The 18806-nt window shown below is 40.9% G+C and overlaps 2 protein-coding genes and 1 long non-coding RNA gene across 15 annotated transcripts in view; 1 reads left to right on the top strand and 2 right to left on the bottom strand.

Annotated features, from left to right (window-relative positions):
- RAP1GDS1 (Rap1 GTPase-GDP dissociation stimulator 1) overlaps positions 1–9865 on the top strand; it is a 90927-nt gene extending 81062 nt beyond the window's left edge. For 5 of the 6 annotated variants that reach the window (XM_069013124.1, XM_069013125.1, XM_069013126.1 and 2 more), the window contains 4 exons: positions 572–711; positions 3584–3710; positions 4992–5120; positions 9198–9865. In XM_069013124.1, the coding sequence (XP_068869225.1) occupies positions 572–711; positions 3584–3710; positions 4992–5120; positions 9198–9325 (524 nt within the window). In that variant the 3' untranslated portion in view covers positions 9326–9865. Of the gene's footprint in view, positions 1–571; positions 712–3583; positions 3711–4991; positions 5121–7154; positions 7320–9197 lie in introns of all 6 variants that reach the window. The other variant, XR_011150544.1, reaches the window with a different exon arrangement.
- Positions 1–12966, bottom strand: part of LOC138109529 (uncharacterized) — a 38819-nt gene extending 25853 nt beyond the window's left edge. For 3 of the 5 annotated variants that reach the window (XR_011150549.1, XR_011150548.1, XR_011150545.1), the window contains exon 1: positions 1980–3573. This is a non-coding gene — a long non-coding RNA (uncharacterized lncRNA). Of the gene's footprint in view, positions 1–1979; positions 3574–12530 lie in introns of those variants that run through there. The other 2 variants (XR_011150547.1, XR_011150546.1) reach the window with 2 other exon arrangements.
- Positions 12967–13040: 74 nt separating this feature from the next.
- TSPAN5 (tetraspanin 5) overlaps positions 13041–18806 on the bottom strand; it is a 98190-nt gene continuing 92424 nt past the window's right edge. For all 4 annotated transcript variants that reach the window (XM_069013133.1, XM_069013129.1, XM_069013131.1 and 1 more), the window contains one exon: positions 13041–18303. In XM_069013133.1, coding sequence (XP_068869234.1) covers positions 18238–18303 — 66 coding nt within the window. In that variant the 3' untranslated portion in view covers positions 13041–18237. The remainder of the gene's footprint in view (positions 18304–18806) is intronic.

An 18806-nucleotide genomic window follows, 5' to 3' on the forward strand; every position in this document is an offset into this window, starting at 1 on the left:
TGTTCCAGGATGAAGATTTATAAAATCAGAAGTCTGCTAAAAACCAGAAGTAGTTCCTGAGTTAAAGTAGCTGCATGTTTATTTTTCACTCAGTCCTACAGATTATTTCAAAAGATCCATTCTAGTTTTAGCAAAGCTATTAGATGTGAAATAGAAATTTATTGAAGAAACTTACGTGACTTACAGTCTATCAAACTTAATCTAACTGACCACAGTGCTCCCTTCTGGCAGCAGTCCTGCCTGGTTTTAAATTTTTGACCTAGCTCACAGCTCAGCTGGGGATGTGACATCATCTTATGTTCCCTGCTCTTAATCAATGCACAAGCTTCATTAACCGGGCTGATAAATTGCTTCAAAAACTAGATTATGAATGTTTTTCTGGATTTTTTTTTTTTCCATTTTGACTGGCTTTACTTGCTTCAATGCAACCTTGACTTCTCCCACTGGTAGTGCAAGCTAGTGAAGTTCTTCTAACTCCTCCTAGTTAGTAACTTTCAGCTTGTTTTTCTAGCACTTGCTTAAAAAAAAGTGACAACCTTTTTGTTGTGTTGTTGGCTCTGGCATCATGTAGCAGAAGCAGCTGAACAGCTGGGCAAAAATGTAAAACTGGTGGAACGATTGGTGGAGTGGTGTGAAGCCAAGGATCACGCAGGTGTGATGGGAGAGTCCAACAGACTACTTTCTGCACTTATACGACACAGCAAATCAAAAGTAAGTTAGTGGAGAAAAAGGTCAGCTTGTCAGAACTAAGAGTTACCTGTGCACTTGCTGTTGGCAGCCAACCCTCCAGCTTACAATCCTTCTAGCAAGCCAGCTTGGGTATTCATGTGTTACATCTCCTCTGCCCAAGGCTTGACTCATTTTTATTTTTAATGTATCCTGCAGAAGCTCAGCATGCTGTATTCTCTATGTTTTAATGATGCTATATATGAAGAATCAGTGAACTCAGTTGTTAGGATCTTGCTATATATTTATATAAAATTGAGATCCAGAAATAGTCTGTCTCCCTACTCTTCATACAGCATATTTCAGAGTTTTAAGACTCTGATGGATCATTAGAAATGATAATTTATTCCAAATTCTAACAAAAGCTTACTTGTATATGGCAAAAGATATGACATTAAGAAAAATTCATCTGCCCCTCCCATTACCTTCACATCAATCAATATCTTTATCTAAGCAGTCCAGGCCCATCACTCTTGTTCAGCAGAGTATTAGACAAAGCAGCTTTATAAAGGACAAACATCTCCTCTGGAGACAGGCTATTTCAGGCTCAGACTTCCTTTAGCATGTTCACTGATATGAACACCGGCTGCATTACTGAGCTTAAATAGCAAGTGTGATTTGGAGAACTCAGACTCCAACAGTGACGTCTTCATTCATCCATGGCATTTATGAAGTGAAAAACATCGTAGGGGCTTGATCTATATTAAGCCTCTCCAAGAACAAATGAACAGGCCTTACAGGGATTTAAATCTTTGCTGATTTCTAATATCACTGTCTGTCTAATACCCATTCTCCATTTCAGCCTCTAAAACTGATCAGGGTTCACTTATTCTGAGTTCTCACTTTTTCTGCTCCCCTCCCCACAGTCCCCAACATGCATGCACGGATGGCAAACACCACCACAGATGTGAGAGTTAATAACTCTATAGGAAAACAGAACTGAATTCTAAATATGGAGACACTACTGATGACATCAAATAGATGTTAAGGCAAAAATTAACAGCATTATCACAGGTGAATTATTTTTGTGTGGTGCATGTACTCAGAGGAAATTTGACAGGAAGAGGATAACAGAGCTGAAAGGGTGGGGTTTTTTAAGCTTTTGCTGCCCTCTAGGTTTGAATATGAGTATGGCTGTATGGCTCTTAACAGAAGATCCGGTTTGATTTTGGCTTTTAGTTTTAAATGCTTTGGGGTAATATTTACAAAGGCAACAGTCAGTTTTAGTCATTTTAAAACACTGGAGTAGGTACCTGTGATTTCAGCCACACTAGCACCAAACATGATGGCTGTCATCTATTTGGTACTGCCTTTTAAAGGGTGATGTTCACCTACAAAATAAAAAATCTTGATGTCAAAGACACTGATTGGTTCTTAAGACTTATATAGCCAAAACTCCACACCAATTCAAATAGAACTTAGCAGTTCCCAGATTGTCTCACTCCCAAAACTACTTTGGAGTTCCAGCAGAAAATTACAAATAATAAAATACATCATTTCAAGTACAGAAAAATAAAAATACTTAAATGCTTGCACACATTATGTGATTTAGGGAAAAAAAAAAGGTTTTAAATATGATATTCTGGGTCATTAGGCTGTACTTTGGGCCGCTAGTATCTTCAGTATGATTATCCAGAAATATTTTTGTTTTCAAGGATTATGATTATATTGTGTCTGTTTATTTGCATAAACAGCACCACTGCAAAGCCTGTGCAAGGACTGAGAAAATAGTTCATTCTCAACACATGTCAGTTTATCAATTTCGGCTTGTGGCTGGTATTAGAAAGGGGGGTGTGTTTTAAATGGTATTAAACAAATGGTGGTTCTTTTTAACATACAGATAAAAAAATTAGATTCTTGTTTCAAGAAATAAATGCTATTTCAAACCTTTGTGCACTCACAGGACAAATAAAAAATAATAAAACCCAATCCACATTTCCTTGAACAGTTTCCTTTCAGTTTGCCAAGTTACATGATTTTTCAGGCAAACATTTTGCAAGTATTTTCAGGACATAAGATGGTGAAAACATGACGTGCACAACCACTTTTGAAATTATAACTAACAAATACCTGTAGAGACCAGAAATCTTTATTTATCCCTTGTCACGTAAGTCGGATTAAATTTTGGACTTGAAAACAGAATCCCCGCTGGGTTTTTTTTATCTGCTTTAGACACATTTAACCCAGTTAAATGACATTTTAAGTTCCTAGATACTGGGCAGCAGTACTGCACAACAGCTCATTTTAACAACTGTATTTAAAACAGAAACCAACACATTGGTATCCCATACCTACCCTTTCCTTACCTGTTTTGTATTTGAAGAAAAATTCCATAGTAAGAGACCGCTGCTCATTTTCTCGTCCATGTGTTTTCATGTACAGCATTTCTGTTGCATAGTAAGGTATAATATTTGTGATCTCACCTCTCTGAACATTTTGAAGAAACTCTGAAAATTCATGGAGAGAGATTAAGGATTTAATAACTATTATAACTGAGTTTCCTTACCCTAAGTATGTAGTTTGTTGGACACTTTGAACCCCTAATTATTTGGTGATTGATGGCACAGCATGAGAACTTGAGTTACACTGTATAACCTGGAAAAGAGTTCATTATGTGTGTCTTAACTTAGTCATGGGGTTACCTGCCTTGGTTTAACACACTGTACCTTACAACTGCAGAGCAGTAACAGGTAATGTGTAGGCCTACATGTGTGTATACTGATGTATAAAGTGATTCTATGTGCATAAAGCCAACGAGTACCCTTACCCAAAGACAACAGCATCCCTGACAGTTCCCTTATTTAATACAGTTTGTATGCAATGCAGAATTTTTTCATCTTAGCGTTATTTATTTTAGGATGTAATTAGGACCATTGTACAGAGCGGTGGCATCAAGCATTTAGTAACCATGGCGACCAGCGAACACGTAATAATGCAAAACGAAGCTCTTGTTGCACTGGCATTGATAGCGGCTCTAGAGTTAGGTGAGTATCCCAGCAGCTCACTCCACCTGTTTCCTTTCCAGTCCGTGCCCAAGAGAAGCCAGAGAGGGAGAATGCAATGGAGGATAGCCTCCTCCTTCCACCTGCCTTTCAGTAGCACGGAAATACGTGGTGGTTCATGCAGACACAGGCAGGCCATCATGTTATACAGGAAACTGGAGAGTGCTGGTTATATGGGATCTGCTCCATCATTCTGGTTGGTGATGGTATGATCTAGAAAGGCCCTCCAACTTCACTTTCAGATTTGGAGTAAAACCCAGAAGGCAAATGTACCTTAGATTATATGACCTGACCGCATTCCTACTCTGGAATGTTAATCACCTTTTGAGAGAGCTTATCAAAGTAAAGCATCCACTTACCTAGTAAGGAAGAACTAGAGAATACACAGAGGTCATTAATGCCCCCAACATGTCTTCATTAAATTTCACAGAAGTAAGTGCAAGAACTGCCATACGAAGGCAGACATGATTACATGTCTTGACCTGCATTTGTAGTACCTCAGCTTTTCAAACAGGAGAGTAAATGCTCAACAGAGGTTTTGTTTATCCTATTTGTTTGCTTATTAACTAAGGAACTAAACAAACTACCTTACATATTTTTTGTTCTTGATTTCTCTTGCCACTCACTGTGTACTCCAGGAATGCTCTGCTCAACTTTTGAATCACTGCCAATACATCAAGGAATTGTTTTAAATAAAAGGAAAGATGTTCCTATTCACATGAATCATCTCTTTGTCTTGTCTTCAGGATTTTAAAGGTTGAGCCCATGTATCTTAGAAAGCTACAGATGTAGTAACTCAAATTGAGATCTTGAAAAGTTTTCCACAGCCTTTATAGTGGACCCAGAGCTCCCTCTACCATGGAATCAAGAACTACACAATCTATATTTACTCAGATAGAATTTCCAAAAGCAAATTCAGGCACTGGAAGTTTTGAAAGCTGAAGTATTCCAGGTGTTGGCCTAAATGGCTAGAAAGCCTCATGGCTTGTCCATCATCAGCTTACTGCACATTAAGACTGGATTTCATCATTAAACTCTGTGACTGTCCTTTCAAGCAGTTAGACGACTTCACATTTTTATAGCAAGAGCTGTGATTCCTGTCCTCATACCATCAAATACGTGCTCGAGTTTTAGACCCATGAGTTATGTACCACAGCCTCACTCTCACTCTGGTGAGAGATCACACTTCAGTAAAGGGATAACACATGGTAGTGTCAAAGCAAGTGGCACTTCCAGACTTAAAAATTTTCACTTGTATTTCAGTCACTGCTGAAAAGGATCTTGAAAATGCTCAGCTTGTTCAGATTCTACACAGACTGCTTTCAGACGACAGAAGCGCTCCAGAAATAAAATATAACTCCATGGTGCTGATCTGTGCTCTTATAGGATCTGGTGAGTATTCAGGAGAGGCTGCTTCCCAAGATTTATGTATGCAATATAGTTCTCTCCTACAGCTGAACACAGAGCATGTGCAAACACAGTGCGACTGGTTCTCTGTTAACAATGGATGTAGACAGAAAGGTTCTGTTTACTATGACTCTGTAGTGTCTATCCGTAGTGTCAAGGATGAGGCTGTTAACTCAGTTTTGGATATTAACTGCAGAAACTTGACCCTGGCTTCTGTAAGGATGTAGCTAGCTCAAACTTTGACAGGAAAGAAAGGAGAAGCATTTAAAAGTTGTCTTTGCAAATATGCAGATAACAAGAACTTTATTTTCATTTCTAGCTGCAAGTTCCCTGTAATTGATGTGTGATGGTGCTTTAGGAAGGATCCTTACATTTATGTTGCTAGAAAAGACTCCTTCCCTCAACAGCCCTCACATGCTCAGCCCATCAGGCACAGTGTGCACTAACACACATCAGTGCTGGACACTGTAAACTTTCATCTCTCTGAGCTCACCCTCTGCTATAGGTCAGGCTGTTTACAGGCTGTTGGAGCAGGCTGTGGTTTGATATTCCAACTTCCCACATGCATGTGGGCAAACAAACAGACCACAAAACAAAAAAGAGCTAGGTGTCACGGGGAAATTTCATGCAAGGTTTCAAGAAGTTGCTACATTTCTTCAGTTCTCTAAGAAAGATTGAATCTGTGGAGGGAGAACAAATTTCATTCCATAAAGGTTTTAGGTAGTTACAGACAACTAAGGTGACAAAGAACTGGAATTATTACAGAAAGGTGGAAACTCAAAGCCTATCTGCACAACTTGTCAAGTTTGAAATACATGAAGGTACTCCTCAGATTAGTTTACAGCAATTCAATTAATAGGTTAAAAGTTACCACAGTTAAACATGTGCTGTCTCTGTCAACAAAGATGCTTTTTTCCTTAAACAGAGTTCACCATGCCTACTGCAAGTGTAGTTTTAAAGACCTGTATATCCATGCAAGTGAATATTGTATTCCTGCCATTTTATAGGAACAAATACTCGGTTTTAGAGAGTATATGCATCTCAGTGTGCAAAGATTGTGCTCAAAATGTGCTAACAAGCCTCAGCTCCCAGTAAGCACTCACTTTAATGTTAAGACATGTAAACTTAGTTGTTACAACCTTCTTGAGCTGTTTCATGCTTGGGACTATCCATTCATTTTAGAGCAGAAGCCTTTTGCCAAAGCTTCATAGTCAGCCTCACTGTCTTGATCTTTATTTCTACTGTTTCCAGCTAAAATAATAATCTTCAGAAAATCTGCCTGACAGTTGCATTTTCCCTTCCTGAATCTTGTCACCTGCAAGACTGACAGAGTTATTTAAAGTCAAATACCTGTCTCTCTAGTCCACCAGGGTACAGACCAGTCTTATCTTAGGGGGGTATTTTATGGCTATCCAAATGGCAGAGTTTAGTCTGCCACCACATTGTAAGCTTTGCCTAGGCATAAGGCTCCTTACCCTGCTCTCAGAGAACGGACAGCAGCGTGTTACTGCATTATGCAGCTGGGAAGGTAAGGCCCAGCATTTGACTGACCCAGTGTTCTGTCCTGTTTCCTTACGAACAGACCTGTCTAAAATCAGTAAGGACATGAGATGAACAACTGAGCAACTCTGGTATTAACTTCTAAGTTTAGGGAGGACTTTTTAGTTGGGGGAGGTTATTTTTACTTTAACCAGGGAGAAGAGGATCAAGAAGCCGGTTGTTCTTTACATGGGGAAATACTAAAGTATGCCTCTCCTAGCTCTGTTGCCTCTAAACTCTTTTCATTACCATCTCCACACTGTGAGCATTTGCATGTTTCCTTATTCTACTGTGAACAGACCTGTGCAGTTCTTTTTAAAGTAGCTGACCCCAGTATAGTTTGGTAAGGCCTAGAACCAGTTCCAGTGGTTTACGTATTGGTTTCGTTTAATTCTCCCATGACTGCTGTTGTTACTATGCTTTGTTGGGGTATCTGGCATCACATTTAACTTGATGCTGCCAACACCTGTGTGTTCACAGGTTTACAGAATGGGTCAGGTTGGAAGGGACCACAGTGGTCCAACCTCCCTGCTAAAGCAGAGCCATCCGAGAGCACATGGCACAGGATCGGATCCAGAAAGTTCCAGTGAGGAAGACTCCAGAACCTCTCTGGGCAATCTGTTCCAGTGCTCAGTCACCTGCACGGTAAAGTTCTTCCTCATGTTCAGGTGGAACTTCCTGTGCATCAGTTTCTGCCCATTGCCTCTTGTCCCAGTGCTTGGCATCGCTGAGCAGAGCCTGGTTCTGTCCTCTTCGTACCCTCCCTTCAGATACTCATAGACATTGTTAAGTTTCCCTCTCTGACATCTCCTCAAGGCTGAACAGGCTCAGCTCCCTCAGCCTTTCCTTGCGAGAGATGTTTCAGTCCCTTAATCTAATCATCTTTGCTGCCCTCCACTGGACCCACTCCAGGAGCTCCATGTCTCTCTTGTACTGAGGAGCCCAGAACTGGACAAAGCACTCCAGATGTCGCTTTATCAGGACTGAGTAGAGGATCCCTTGGCCTGCTGTCCGTGTTCTTCCTACTGCACCCCAGAATACTGATGGCCTTCTTGGCTACAAGGGCACTGCTGGCTCATGGACAGCTTGTTGTCCACCAGGTCCTTCTCCACAAAGCTGCTTTCCCCAGATCAGCCCCCAGCCTGTGCTGGTGCCTGGGCTTATTCTTCCCCAGGTGCCGAACTCCACATTTGCCTTTGCTCAACTTCAGATGGTGTTAAACAGTTAATAGACGCCTATTTTTTGTGATTCTTTGCATCTGGAAGTTCCTCTTGCAACTGAGTGAATGGGTAGGGAAAGAAAAATGAAGACAACGGAAAATGGAAGAATTACCCAAGCACAGCATTCATAGCTAGCACAGTCTTCTGTAGGCAAAAGTCTCCATGAAACTGGATGTTATCAGCCACTGTAAAGCACAGTGAAACACCTGCTTAGAGATGTTGGTATCTCAGGAGAAAGCAGGAAGTTCTTACATAGCATGACCACCCCAACAACTTCACTGACATCCGTCTGTACATACACATTCCCAGGTGCACAGCAGCATGAGAGGTTCCAGCTCTTACATGGTAGGGGTTAAACTGCATGAAACTAAAAACATGTGAACCAGAAAGTAGGTGGGGATGGGAACGAATGCCAAAGTTTGCTATTAAAAAAAAAGTAAATAGCACAGCATAAAGCATAGCTATCTGAAACAGGTGGTTGGGTTTTCTCCTGAGAAGTTCAAGAGATTAAGCCCCCAGCAGCACATGGAAAGCAAAATTATATGCAAGTATTTGTTGCTGAGTGGGATTTCACTAGAGTGGCATAAAACAAAACCAACTGTTTTAGATCAAAACTGTGAGATGTTCAGAGTACAGGGCTTTGAGAAAACCCATCAAATTTCTTACAAAATAGCTCAATTTCATGAATTGCTGCCAACCTCTCTTAATTAATACAAAAAGTAACATGCAATCCAGGATCTGAATCATCAGACAGTGTCTTCTAGTTTTGTGTAGAACATAAACACTGCATCCACATGCACAGCACTGGACAATGCTCTGCGTGTTGTGTTTGTATTAACTTCAGAGCTGAGCTGTAAAGGGACAGCAGACAGTGACCAGGTGGTAACACATCCATTAAGGACCCATCTCACACTCCCATACAACCAGTAAGAGTTGACACAAATGATGAAGTGAGCCTGTCACAGCCAGCTCACTTGGGCAGGCTAGTTTAAAGAATAAATCAAAAAAATGTTTTCACTAAAAATACTTCCTAAGCATCTGTTTTGGAAGGTAATCCAGGTGGATATTCTTAACTGCTATGCTGCAGCTTCATCATTACCTGAAATCCATGGAGTCTGTGTGTGCTGGAGGCCCTGAAAAGTTTTCTCTCCATCCTCAAAAAGCAATTCAAAAATAACCAGATTATGTGGACACAAGCTACATGCTTGTGTGTACAGGGTTTAGTAGAAAAGTTTCTCACAGTTTTGTGTTCTTCTGCCTGTCTCATACAAAGCACTGTTTCTTTTAATATTTCCTTTTCCAGAACCTCTTCAAAAGGAAGTGCAGAGCATGGCGTTTCTAGAAGTCATATCAAAACTCCGCAGCCATGAGAACAAAACTGTTGCCCAGCAGGCCTCGTTAACAGAGCAGAGACTTGCTGTGGAAAGCTGAGGAAGGTCTTGTTTCCAGTGCATCCCATCACAGATTTCACCTTTGTCCTCCGTCCTGCTGCCGCTCCTGCTATGTTTTCCACTGTATCACTTGTGCATGCGTGTAACGTTCCCACACAAATTGATGAACTGCTGTAGGTACCCGTCCAAAAAGGTTTCTACAAATTCATAGGTGGTGTTAACATGAACCTGTCTCCACCCGTAACTGTTCTACTTGTATTCTTGTTGCTTGGGCCACATAGTAGAATGTGCATGTTGTAGTCCTATGATGACGTAGAAGTGGTACTACAAAACTGACTCTTTCCTCATGCCCCCTAACTGCATAATAATGTACTACTAAATTAGGGACGATACGAGATGCAGCAAGTCCAGACTAGTGTGCTGACTATAGGATTAAGAAGTAAATCTAGCTCAGTTTTTGGTGCTTTGGAGATTCAGGTTTGAATGCAATGTACTGCTGCTCATTCACTGGTCTTGCCTATTAATGTCAAACTCGTGGTACCTAGAGGTAACAAATAAAAATTTCAGTGCTCTCACTTTACCCTGTGGTTTGTCCTTTTTTCTAATCCCACGCAGAAGCCACGACTGCACCATCATGCACTGGTGAGGAGTTGTTTTTGTTGCTGGCTCTGGCCCAACGCAATCACTGCCTTTCGGCTGAGTGGATACAAAGGAAACTATTCCAACCACTTTCACTGTGCGTGCTCACACAGAGGCACTGTGTGGCGTAACAATCATGCATTTTAGCAGCAATGCATGATACAATCCTTATCCTATAAAGTAATGTATGTATGAGTGCTCCTGGGCTTGCTTGGGATTGCTTCTTTGTTTACTGGGGGCATTTTAGAGATGGATTTTTAAAGGCATATCTTGCAGCAGCTGTTCAACAGAAGCCCATTGAGTGAGAAACAGAAGATGCATGCAAGAGACTTCCTTTTTTCTCCTTTCCTAGGTAAGGGAGATGGAAAACTGCCAGTCTGAGTATCTTATCTCACAGCTGCTCTTTTGTAGGTCTGTAACATGCCAGTGAGCAAACCAGCAGACAACACTTTGGCAAAACAAGGAGCCAGTTGGGATAGCAGTTTCCAACAAGCCAACAGATGTTATTTTGGACTGTGTGATACCATTGCCTAGCTTAATCAAGCCCACCACGCATGAAGGTCGTAAGATCTATAACATTTTAAAGTGAATTCAGCATTCCCAGTGCTGAAGTGCCAGCCTCAGAAGTTTCAAGTTCCTTTTCTTACCAGCAGAGGCAGCAAACCCAAAGTCCAAGCACCTATGAGATCCCATGCCAGGTAATTGAAAACCACAGCTTTTGACCTTCACAAATTCACTTCCCAGCTCTATGAAACCAGTGCCTACCCCTCAGATATTGTGATGAGAAGATGCCAGTCATGAGGGGAAAGGGATTATTTACATAAGCTGGGTATGAAAAGAAATTTGCCTTCAATAGTTAGCTTAAGCTCTCAGATGTACCAAAACACAGCAGATGCTACAGGAGTTTTCACACCGCAGAGATTCCACATCCATTTAATGCAGTGCCAGAAACATGCAGAAAAAGCCTCCAATACCAAACTGCGCAACGGCAAAAAACAAAACAAAACAACAAAACACACATTCAAAAAGGTATTTGCTAGTACTAGTGCAATAAAGCTGCTGACAGAGTGCAGAGCTGTCAATACAGACCAGGACCTTGTGACATCAGGCTCCAAATAACACAGAACCTCTGCACTGCTGCTGAACATAACCAGTTGTGTTTACAATCACAGCTCACAGGCCCAGGTTTTCTCAGGCACAGAAATTCTTTCTATTGACTTAAACAGAACCCAAAATAGCATTTGAAAGGCCAGTTATCAACAACCTGCCTGGTTCTAGAGACTATTCCTTTTGACATTGGTATAAACTGCAAGCGCTCACACAAACTGGTTGTGACATTGACAGGATTCCCATTTGGTTGTCTAACTGGAGCTGTGGTTAAGCATTAGCTCTATGCTCATCACCAAATGTTTATCAGGAATACCACTGTCACAGCAAGCATAAATACAGGCCAGTGGTGATACCCTACTTTCAGATGGTTTCCCTGGATGGCATATCAAATTACTTTTATCTGTGCTGAGCCTAGGAAGAAAGGCCCACATAAGGGCAAAGATGCGTGTACGTCGCAGTAAAAGGGGGTAATTGAAGAGACTGTACCTAGCCACACAAATGCTATGCTGTCCTGAGGAGTGCTGCAGCCTGCAGGTCACTTCTATGTGGTTGGTAAATCATTTATTCTCTGAGCACCTTTAAAAACAAATGGGATCTAAGGCCATTACTATCACATGCATTTCACTATTCACTGGACTGAAGTCAAGTGAAGTGAAACTGCTGACAGTAATTCCACTTAGATGTTTACTAGCTAGATTACATCTAAGCAAAGCTTGACATCTGCTGCTCAGACTGTTTCTATGACGGCAATGCCGGACACGGGGCCTTGTCTTTGTCTTAGTGCCACCACAAGCCAAGCCAGAACGATCCCTACGGCCACACCACAGGACCGGCAGCACCTCCCTTGAGGCTCTCGCGCATCGGTACAAACTTTGCAAGGCTCAGCATCTCACTGGCAGGAAGGTGAACACATCCACGTTTTTACATTCTACAGTGTCCTTATTACAAGGAGAAGCTGCACTCTGGGTAAAGCACAAACCCCAACAATACTGGCCTTGCATCCAGAGCACCCATTGGTCAAATGAGACCATGAGACCCAGAAAAGGTCATTTGTTTCAAAAGTCCTACAAACAGTAACTAGCCTCAGCTTCGAGAATCAGTGTTCAAATCTGTTAGGAATTTGACAGATGGCAGGTAGCCACTCCTAGTCTCCCTCTCCATCATGAAAATGCTTATTCAAGTCTGTCACCATCTATTGGGCAATGTCCTTGGCTCTTCTTTTTTGTTAACTTCTGGTCATTCCTGTGCTTGTGTGTCATCTGCCCCCAATTTAGATGCTTATTTTGCCAAATCATTTCCATACATACAGATAAATGTCATATGCCTGAAATATCCAAAAGGCATTAGACTTCAGTCTGGATATAGACATGCTTTTAAACTGATCATGGTGCCATTTTGTGTACAAAACCTAGAGGTTTTGAAATATTAAAAAAAAAAAAAGAAGTCTGCTGCTTCTTCTATCCAAAGTAGCAGAAGACATCATTACCCATTTTTACCTGCACAATAATGTAAGCCAGTTCTTACTACTTCTGTTTAAGGACATGTTGCACTTATTTAGACTTTTGAAAAGGGAGGTAGGAGTTTCATTTGTCTAAGTCAAGCAAAGCAGCAACTTCTGAACACATCAGGGTCACCAGAATAATTCTGGGGAGAGCACAACCACTGCAGCCTGAGGAACATCAGCAACCTGTTGGAAAGAAGCAGAGTGTGTTCATTAGGCAGAGACTTCAACAAGAGCTGACAGCAAATAAGGGATCTCTTCACGTGGGGACATGCTCTTCATATACTAGCTTATTACTCACTTAAGGGCAGCCACTGGTGGCATGAGCATTGTGACTTAATTAGAACACAGTATTCTACAACACATATGAGAGATAGGGATTTATTTCCCCTGTTAGTTTGGAGGAAAGGAGGTAGGGATCTTTTCCTGGAAAAACTTTTCATGAATGTATCTTTCTATTGTTAATATTAAGTGTTACATCAAGAGTACATACACATTCACAACATCATATTTCACACAATTTTATTTATAAAATTGTAATTATCTAACAAATTGCATATAAAATGATTTACTTCAAGTAAATACAGAATACTGCACAACTATTAAAACTATTGTATTGTCCATCATAAGTGTATTAAAACATTCCTAAAAAATGCCTCTATTAAAAAACAAAAACCCAAGAACACAAGTAGCATGACCAAGACCATTTTCAATAGCTTAAAATGAATTACCAGGAAGTTGCATTAACTTCCTAAGTAGACTCCAGTTACATCCATTGAGATCAGCATGTGATACAATACCACAGTCTAATGCTAAAGATGACAAGTAATACATTATGCACCTGATCTATGCTTTTCTCCTACACTGAAGGGAACCAGTCTGAACTCAGAAAACTAAAGCTCAAGTCAAACTCTACTGGGCATGCAGTTCTGTTATAGCAATACTTTCAATCGGTATGTGTAGTTGGCTTTTACAATCAATTTTACAACTGATAAAAAAGGAACACAAGAGAATACATTCGTATAAAAAGGAATGATACACAAAGGGTAAATATTGACACCTTGCTGTACACATTCAGATGAACCAGAGAGAAAGATTCAGCTGGAATTAATCTGGAATATACATATCAGAAACAGCTCTGAGTCACAAACCCAAATTCCCGATCTCCACAGAGCTCAAGGTCCATCTCTGCTATGTACACAGCGTGAACATGAACACACATACAGATGGAGTTTTTTATTAACACACTTATATTGCCAAAACACAAAAGACAACTAGCAGTGCTGCCTCGTGCACGCTAGTAGTACAACACTTCTTATACTGCATGTTAAGGGAGACAGATGTTTTTATTTCTTTTTTTCAAGTGGCAAAATTTGGTAGCTAATAGATCAGAGAAGTATTATTTCATTTGTTTTAGACATCACCTGTTACAGGTATCTGAAAAAGATTCAGAGAAAAAACAAAAAGGGAGGAACTGGAACATTCATCAGTGCTTGACACCTTTTGAGGTCTAATCTCTTTCCTAGGTATTTGCAGAACTGCTACTTCAATGCACCCAAAAGACATACACAGCAAGAAGGGAAACAGAATCAAAAATTCAGACAATAGTTTCTCTCATAACCAACCATATTAATCAAGACCAATTTTAACAAGGGCATCTCTAAAGTAGTAGAAACACAGATTGATGTCCAGGACAGTTCTTATAGCACCATGTTTAGTCCTGCCACAAGTGATGGCAACCTCCCCTAACTGGTAGGAGGTGCTGCCACCAACTCTCCACTTTACAGTCTAATGCTGTTCTAATGCCAAGCAGCAAAGGGAAAAGGCAAGGGAGGCCCTGCCACTAGCCAGAGCCCAAAGGGCTGGCCAGGGCTTCACCTTCCTCAGGTGCAGCCACCCACCCACTGGGCAGACGTGCGAGCGCAGGCTGAGGTGCTCCTGCTGCTCCATCAGGGCGAGGGACAGCCCAGACAACCACTCGGGATTCACCAGCAAACTCTCTCGGTGAACACCTTTCCTATCCATAATGAACACTTTCAGGATGAAAAGCAGTCATGTGCAAGAATCATTTAATCTGCATGCTACTATTTACATTTCAAACACTATTTACACACGAGAACTACAATGAGCATCTCTCTCAAAGGGGAGAGAAGAAGGCTTTCGGGACAGAGTACACTTGAGCAAGCACCCCCACAGCTTTAAACTCTAAGGGGCACAATCAAAATTATGGATGTTAAGCAAAGAGATCCTACTGCTACCAAAACAGACAAAGAGATGAATCAAACATTTGTCCATTAGGCTATTAATAAAAAAAAAAAAAAAAAAAAAACACAAAACCCCAAACAACAGAAAGGCCTGTGAATACAGAGAGTATTTAGAAAGCAGAGGAGCAAGGACTGTGATGCCCTCTGGCAGGGCTCAATGGGATATATGGAAATAGCTTTAAAGCCAGGGCTGCTGCTGAGCTACCAGACTCCTCATTAGCAATGCCACTACTCCACAAGAATCACCCAGCAAACAGAGCTGTTTCACATTCTGTAAGCCTGACAACAAATTTCTAAACAACTACTGCACATTAAAGATAATTAAACTGATCTCTGAACGCACATCTAACCCCACCACCATACCAGGCAGGCTAGAAATTGCCATGGAGTCCTAGCACCTACCATATCTTATTGCTTTAGACACTGAGCCCTTGCAGCCAGCAGTTGTGCTTTATTTGCAGCTCACCCGAACTTTTCAAAGTTTCCTGAAAGAAAGTTTGCTTGTATTTGGCAGGCTCTGACACTAATACATCGATTTCCAAGGCCTCCCACAAGCTTTCCAAACTGGACACCTAAGCTGCTGAGTAGCTGCTGATGGGACATTTCTAGGACACCTTACCTGATCTGTAGACAAAAAACATGTGGGATTTAAATGTGTAACATAGACAGCTAATCCTAAACATTAAGTGCACATCCATCAAACAACTGCAAAAATGAGTAAATAAGTATCTCTTGGAAATGAGGGAGGGAAAAGGATCCACATCTGCAGCAATAAAGATGAGCTCTAGAAAAATAAGTTATTTAGTGGTTTTTGTAAGAACAGTCAGTCATTCTGGGATTCAGCAGAAGTGTTGCACATTTGTGAGTAGACGTGCAAGTTGTGAGAACAAGATTTGCTCAGCTTGGAGCATTTACCCTCCTATCAGTGTGACACTGCCAACAGCACAGCCAGCAGACTGGAACTCAGAGAACATCGTGACAAGACAGAAGGCCAATACAGTACAACTGCAGAGATTCAAGTAGAAGAATGAAGCTATCTTCAGAAGCTCAGAGCAGCAACAGCAGAATTCAAGATCAGTGGCAACAAGGAATGTTTCTGTAATTAGGCTTTTTGTTTTCCCTCCAAACCAAAGCCCAGGATCACAATCAAGGCTCTTTGGTGGAGGGGTTATTTCCTCAACCCCGCTTCCCTGATTGCTCACTGCACCATTTTGTCTCAGTGCAGCAACACTGGTGCTGATGATCTGTCTGTCCTGCAACTATCAGGCAAAATGGTATGTCCCTCTGGGGGAAAACAACCAGTAACTCCTCAAGCTGAGGAGTGGCTAAGAAAAACATAACACTGTGCTGAGGTGGAACCAACTTTATTAAGGACAGTGAATTATAATTGCTTTGAAAGGCTTTAAAAAAATACTCTGAGTCATGGCTGGCCTTTAACAGCAGATACCAAGGGATATGGAGGCTGCCTGATTCAGAGCCAGTCAGTGGGAGTTAACCAGAAGAGGATGAGGTAATGCTCAAAGATGGGAGGACAATGGGTCTGTCTGAGGCATCTGTGAAGCACCAGCATGCCCACTGCCAGCCTTCAGAGGGGAGAAAAACTGTGGCCAGCCAAAGCACAGAAAGCCAAATGTGCAAGGGTACATATATTCATTTGTTTAACAGTCACAGGACCAGAAAGGGCCTTAACAGGTCATCAGATCAGCCTTCTATTTATCCCCCACAAGAAGGAAGCTTTGAAAGCAATGTATTCCTCTCTTCTACTCCACATACCTCCTATTTTAGGAAACTCAACTGAGAAAGATGTTACATTCTTACAAAGAGGTGCTACACTTTGCAGCTGTCTGACCAAAGCAGCCCCAGAGCTTTCAGGACTGGTATAGGAGATACTGAGAAGGGTCATAAAACAAGCTCAATTTATACAAAGTGCAATAAACTACCCAAGCCATGGTCAGGTCTTTCAGTTCACTATTATTAGTGAAGAAGAACAAATCAAAAGCACTAAGCTGGATGGAGCCTGATCTAAGTCTTCTGTCACTATTTGTGCTTTTTTCTATATTCTGCTTTCTTGTGTCCAATTCAAAAGGGTCTGTCTTAGCTGATCCTAATAAATGCTTCTATTTTAAGACTGTTATTCTGTTGCTTCAAGAAAGCTCTTTGTTGCCTTTAGAGCGGGAAAGGGAGACACATCTCCATAACATGGATTCGTTCACTGGAGGTAAGCATTTACTCTGGCAAACTGTTCTCTCCAACTTCCAAGAGAATGGGATATATGACCTTTCCATAATCACATGCATTTATCAATAAATAAGTTTGGATTAGACTGTATTAAAACATATGCACATATTTAAAGCACTGGAGTGTCACAGATTCTTATTCCACAGCTCATGCAAGTAAAAAGAATTAAAGAAAAGAAAAAGAAAACAAAGACCAAAGCCCCAACTAGGAACAGACCAAAGAAACAAGCTTCGCATGAGTATGTCAAAGCATTAATATTAGTGAGATCCCTAAATACATTAGGTTACACTAAATTTCAGAGAAACAAAAGATTTTGCCATATCAGATACATAAGTTTCAATTTTTTTTAAGTTAATATATAATTCATTCTTTGAATATTATTCTTCACTTGGACCCAACATCCACACTGCTTTCATACATTTATACAGTTATATCCCATCCTTGCCTTAAGAGACTGATATCCAAAGGTATGGCAGCAACCCTTGTTTGTCAAATATAAAAACTCTTTTCCCTTCATACAACAGTGGAGAAGGAAAAAAGATCTTGACAAAATTAAGCAATTCTCCCTGTTGCTGATTCCAACCTCAAAGTACTACAGGGAGATGGTTGGAAGCTTGCATAAAAAAAAATTTCCCTTGTTTTAAAAACAATTTTTTTTACTGTACAATAGATGCATAGAAAGTTGCTTCCTGCTTCATGGGTTTAGGCCTGTAGTTATGTTTAGCTGTGAAAACAAGAAGATTGTTCCTTTACAGAGTGTACAGAGTGGTGAGGAGATAGACCATCTCAGGAATATTTGGCAGCTATCAAAGAGCTCATGACATGAAGAATAAACAGCATATCCACAGACTACAACAATGCAACTCTGTCTCACTGAATACACCAATTTAAAAAAGTGTCCACTTGTTACTCAAAATCAAGAATACAGTAGAGATTCACGGCTCAACAGCTTTCAAAGTGGTGGTTTAAAAGAAAAAAAAAAATTGTCAGTGAGCAGCAGATTTTCAATAGCCCACTCTTCTCTCCCCCACCCCAAAGAAACAGGAGTTCACTGCAATATCAGGAACTTAGACTTGAGACTACTTGGGAGAGAAGGCTTCCCTGTCACCCATGTCCATACAGCTTGGTGTCGGAGTGACACACTGGAGGTTTCAGAGGGTTTCAGTTGTCCAGTGTCTTGTTGTGGTTACTTCAGCAGTTTTACCAGCTGGCTCTGACAGCCTCAATGTCACTAACCAAATTCTGGGCTAAGCATATCCCAAATATCTGGAAGAGACAACAGTTTATTCATTTGGAGCATAAGACAACTCTTTTCACATAGGCAAACTCCTTAGGTTATACAGAATTTAGATATGAAAGAAACAACAGAGGTAGAAATTATATTAACAGTAAGTGTTGGAAGAAGTAAGAATATTGCAGAACTCCTGTAACACCAGTATTTTTATAGTCGCAGCGGGTTGCAGTTAATTACCAGTTCTAGTCTTGATTCAAAGCGACCCTAAAGGCTCTCTGCTGCTCATTTAAGCACCACTGGAAACAGTAGGTCTGTACAGGCTTAAAAAACTCTACCTAAGCTTTATCTAACAGAGTGTTAGTTTCGACCTGCTGAAAGCTGAGAAGAAAAAAATGCATCCCTGTAGATAAAAATTAAATATTCCTTAACACAAAGAAAGCCTCATACATTTAGTCCCCACTGCTAAAATCCACAAACAGGCAACTGACACTGCATTTCCAGTTCTCATATACAGTTTCCCCCTGTCATATATTCA

Source organism: Aphelocoma coerulescens, chromosome 4, assembly GCF_041296385.1.
Source record: "Aphelocoma coerulescens isolate FSJ_1873_10779 chromosome 4, UR_Acoe_1.0, whole genome shotgun sequence".
NCBI classification, from domain to species: Eukaryota; Metazoa; Chordata; class Aves; order Passeriformes; family Corvidae; genus Aphelocoma; species Aphelocoma coerulescens.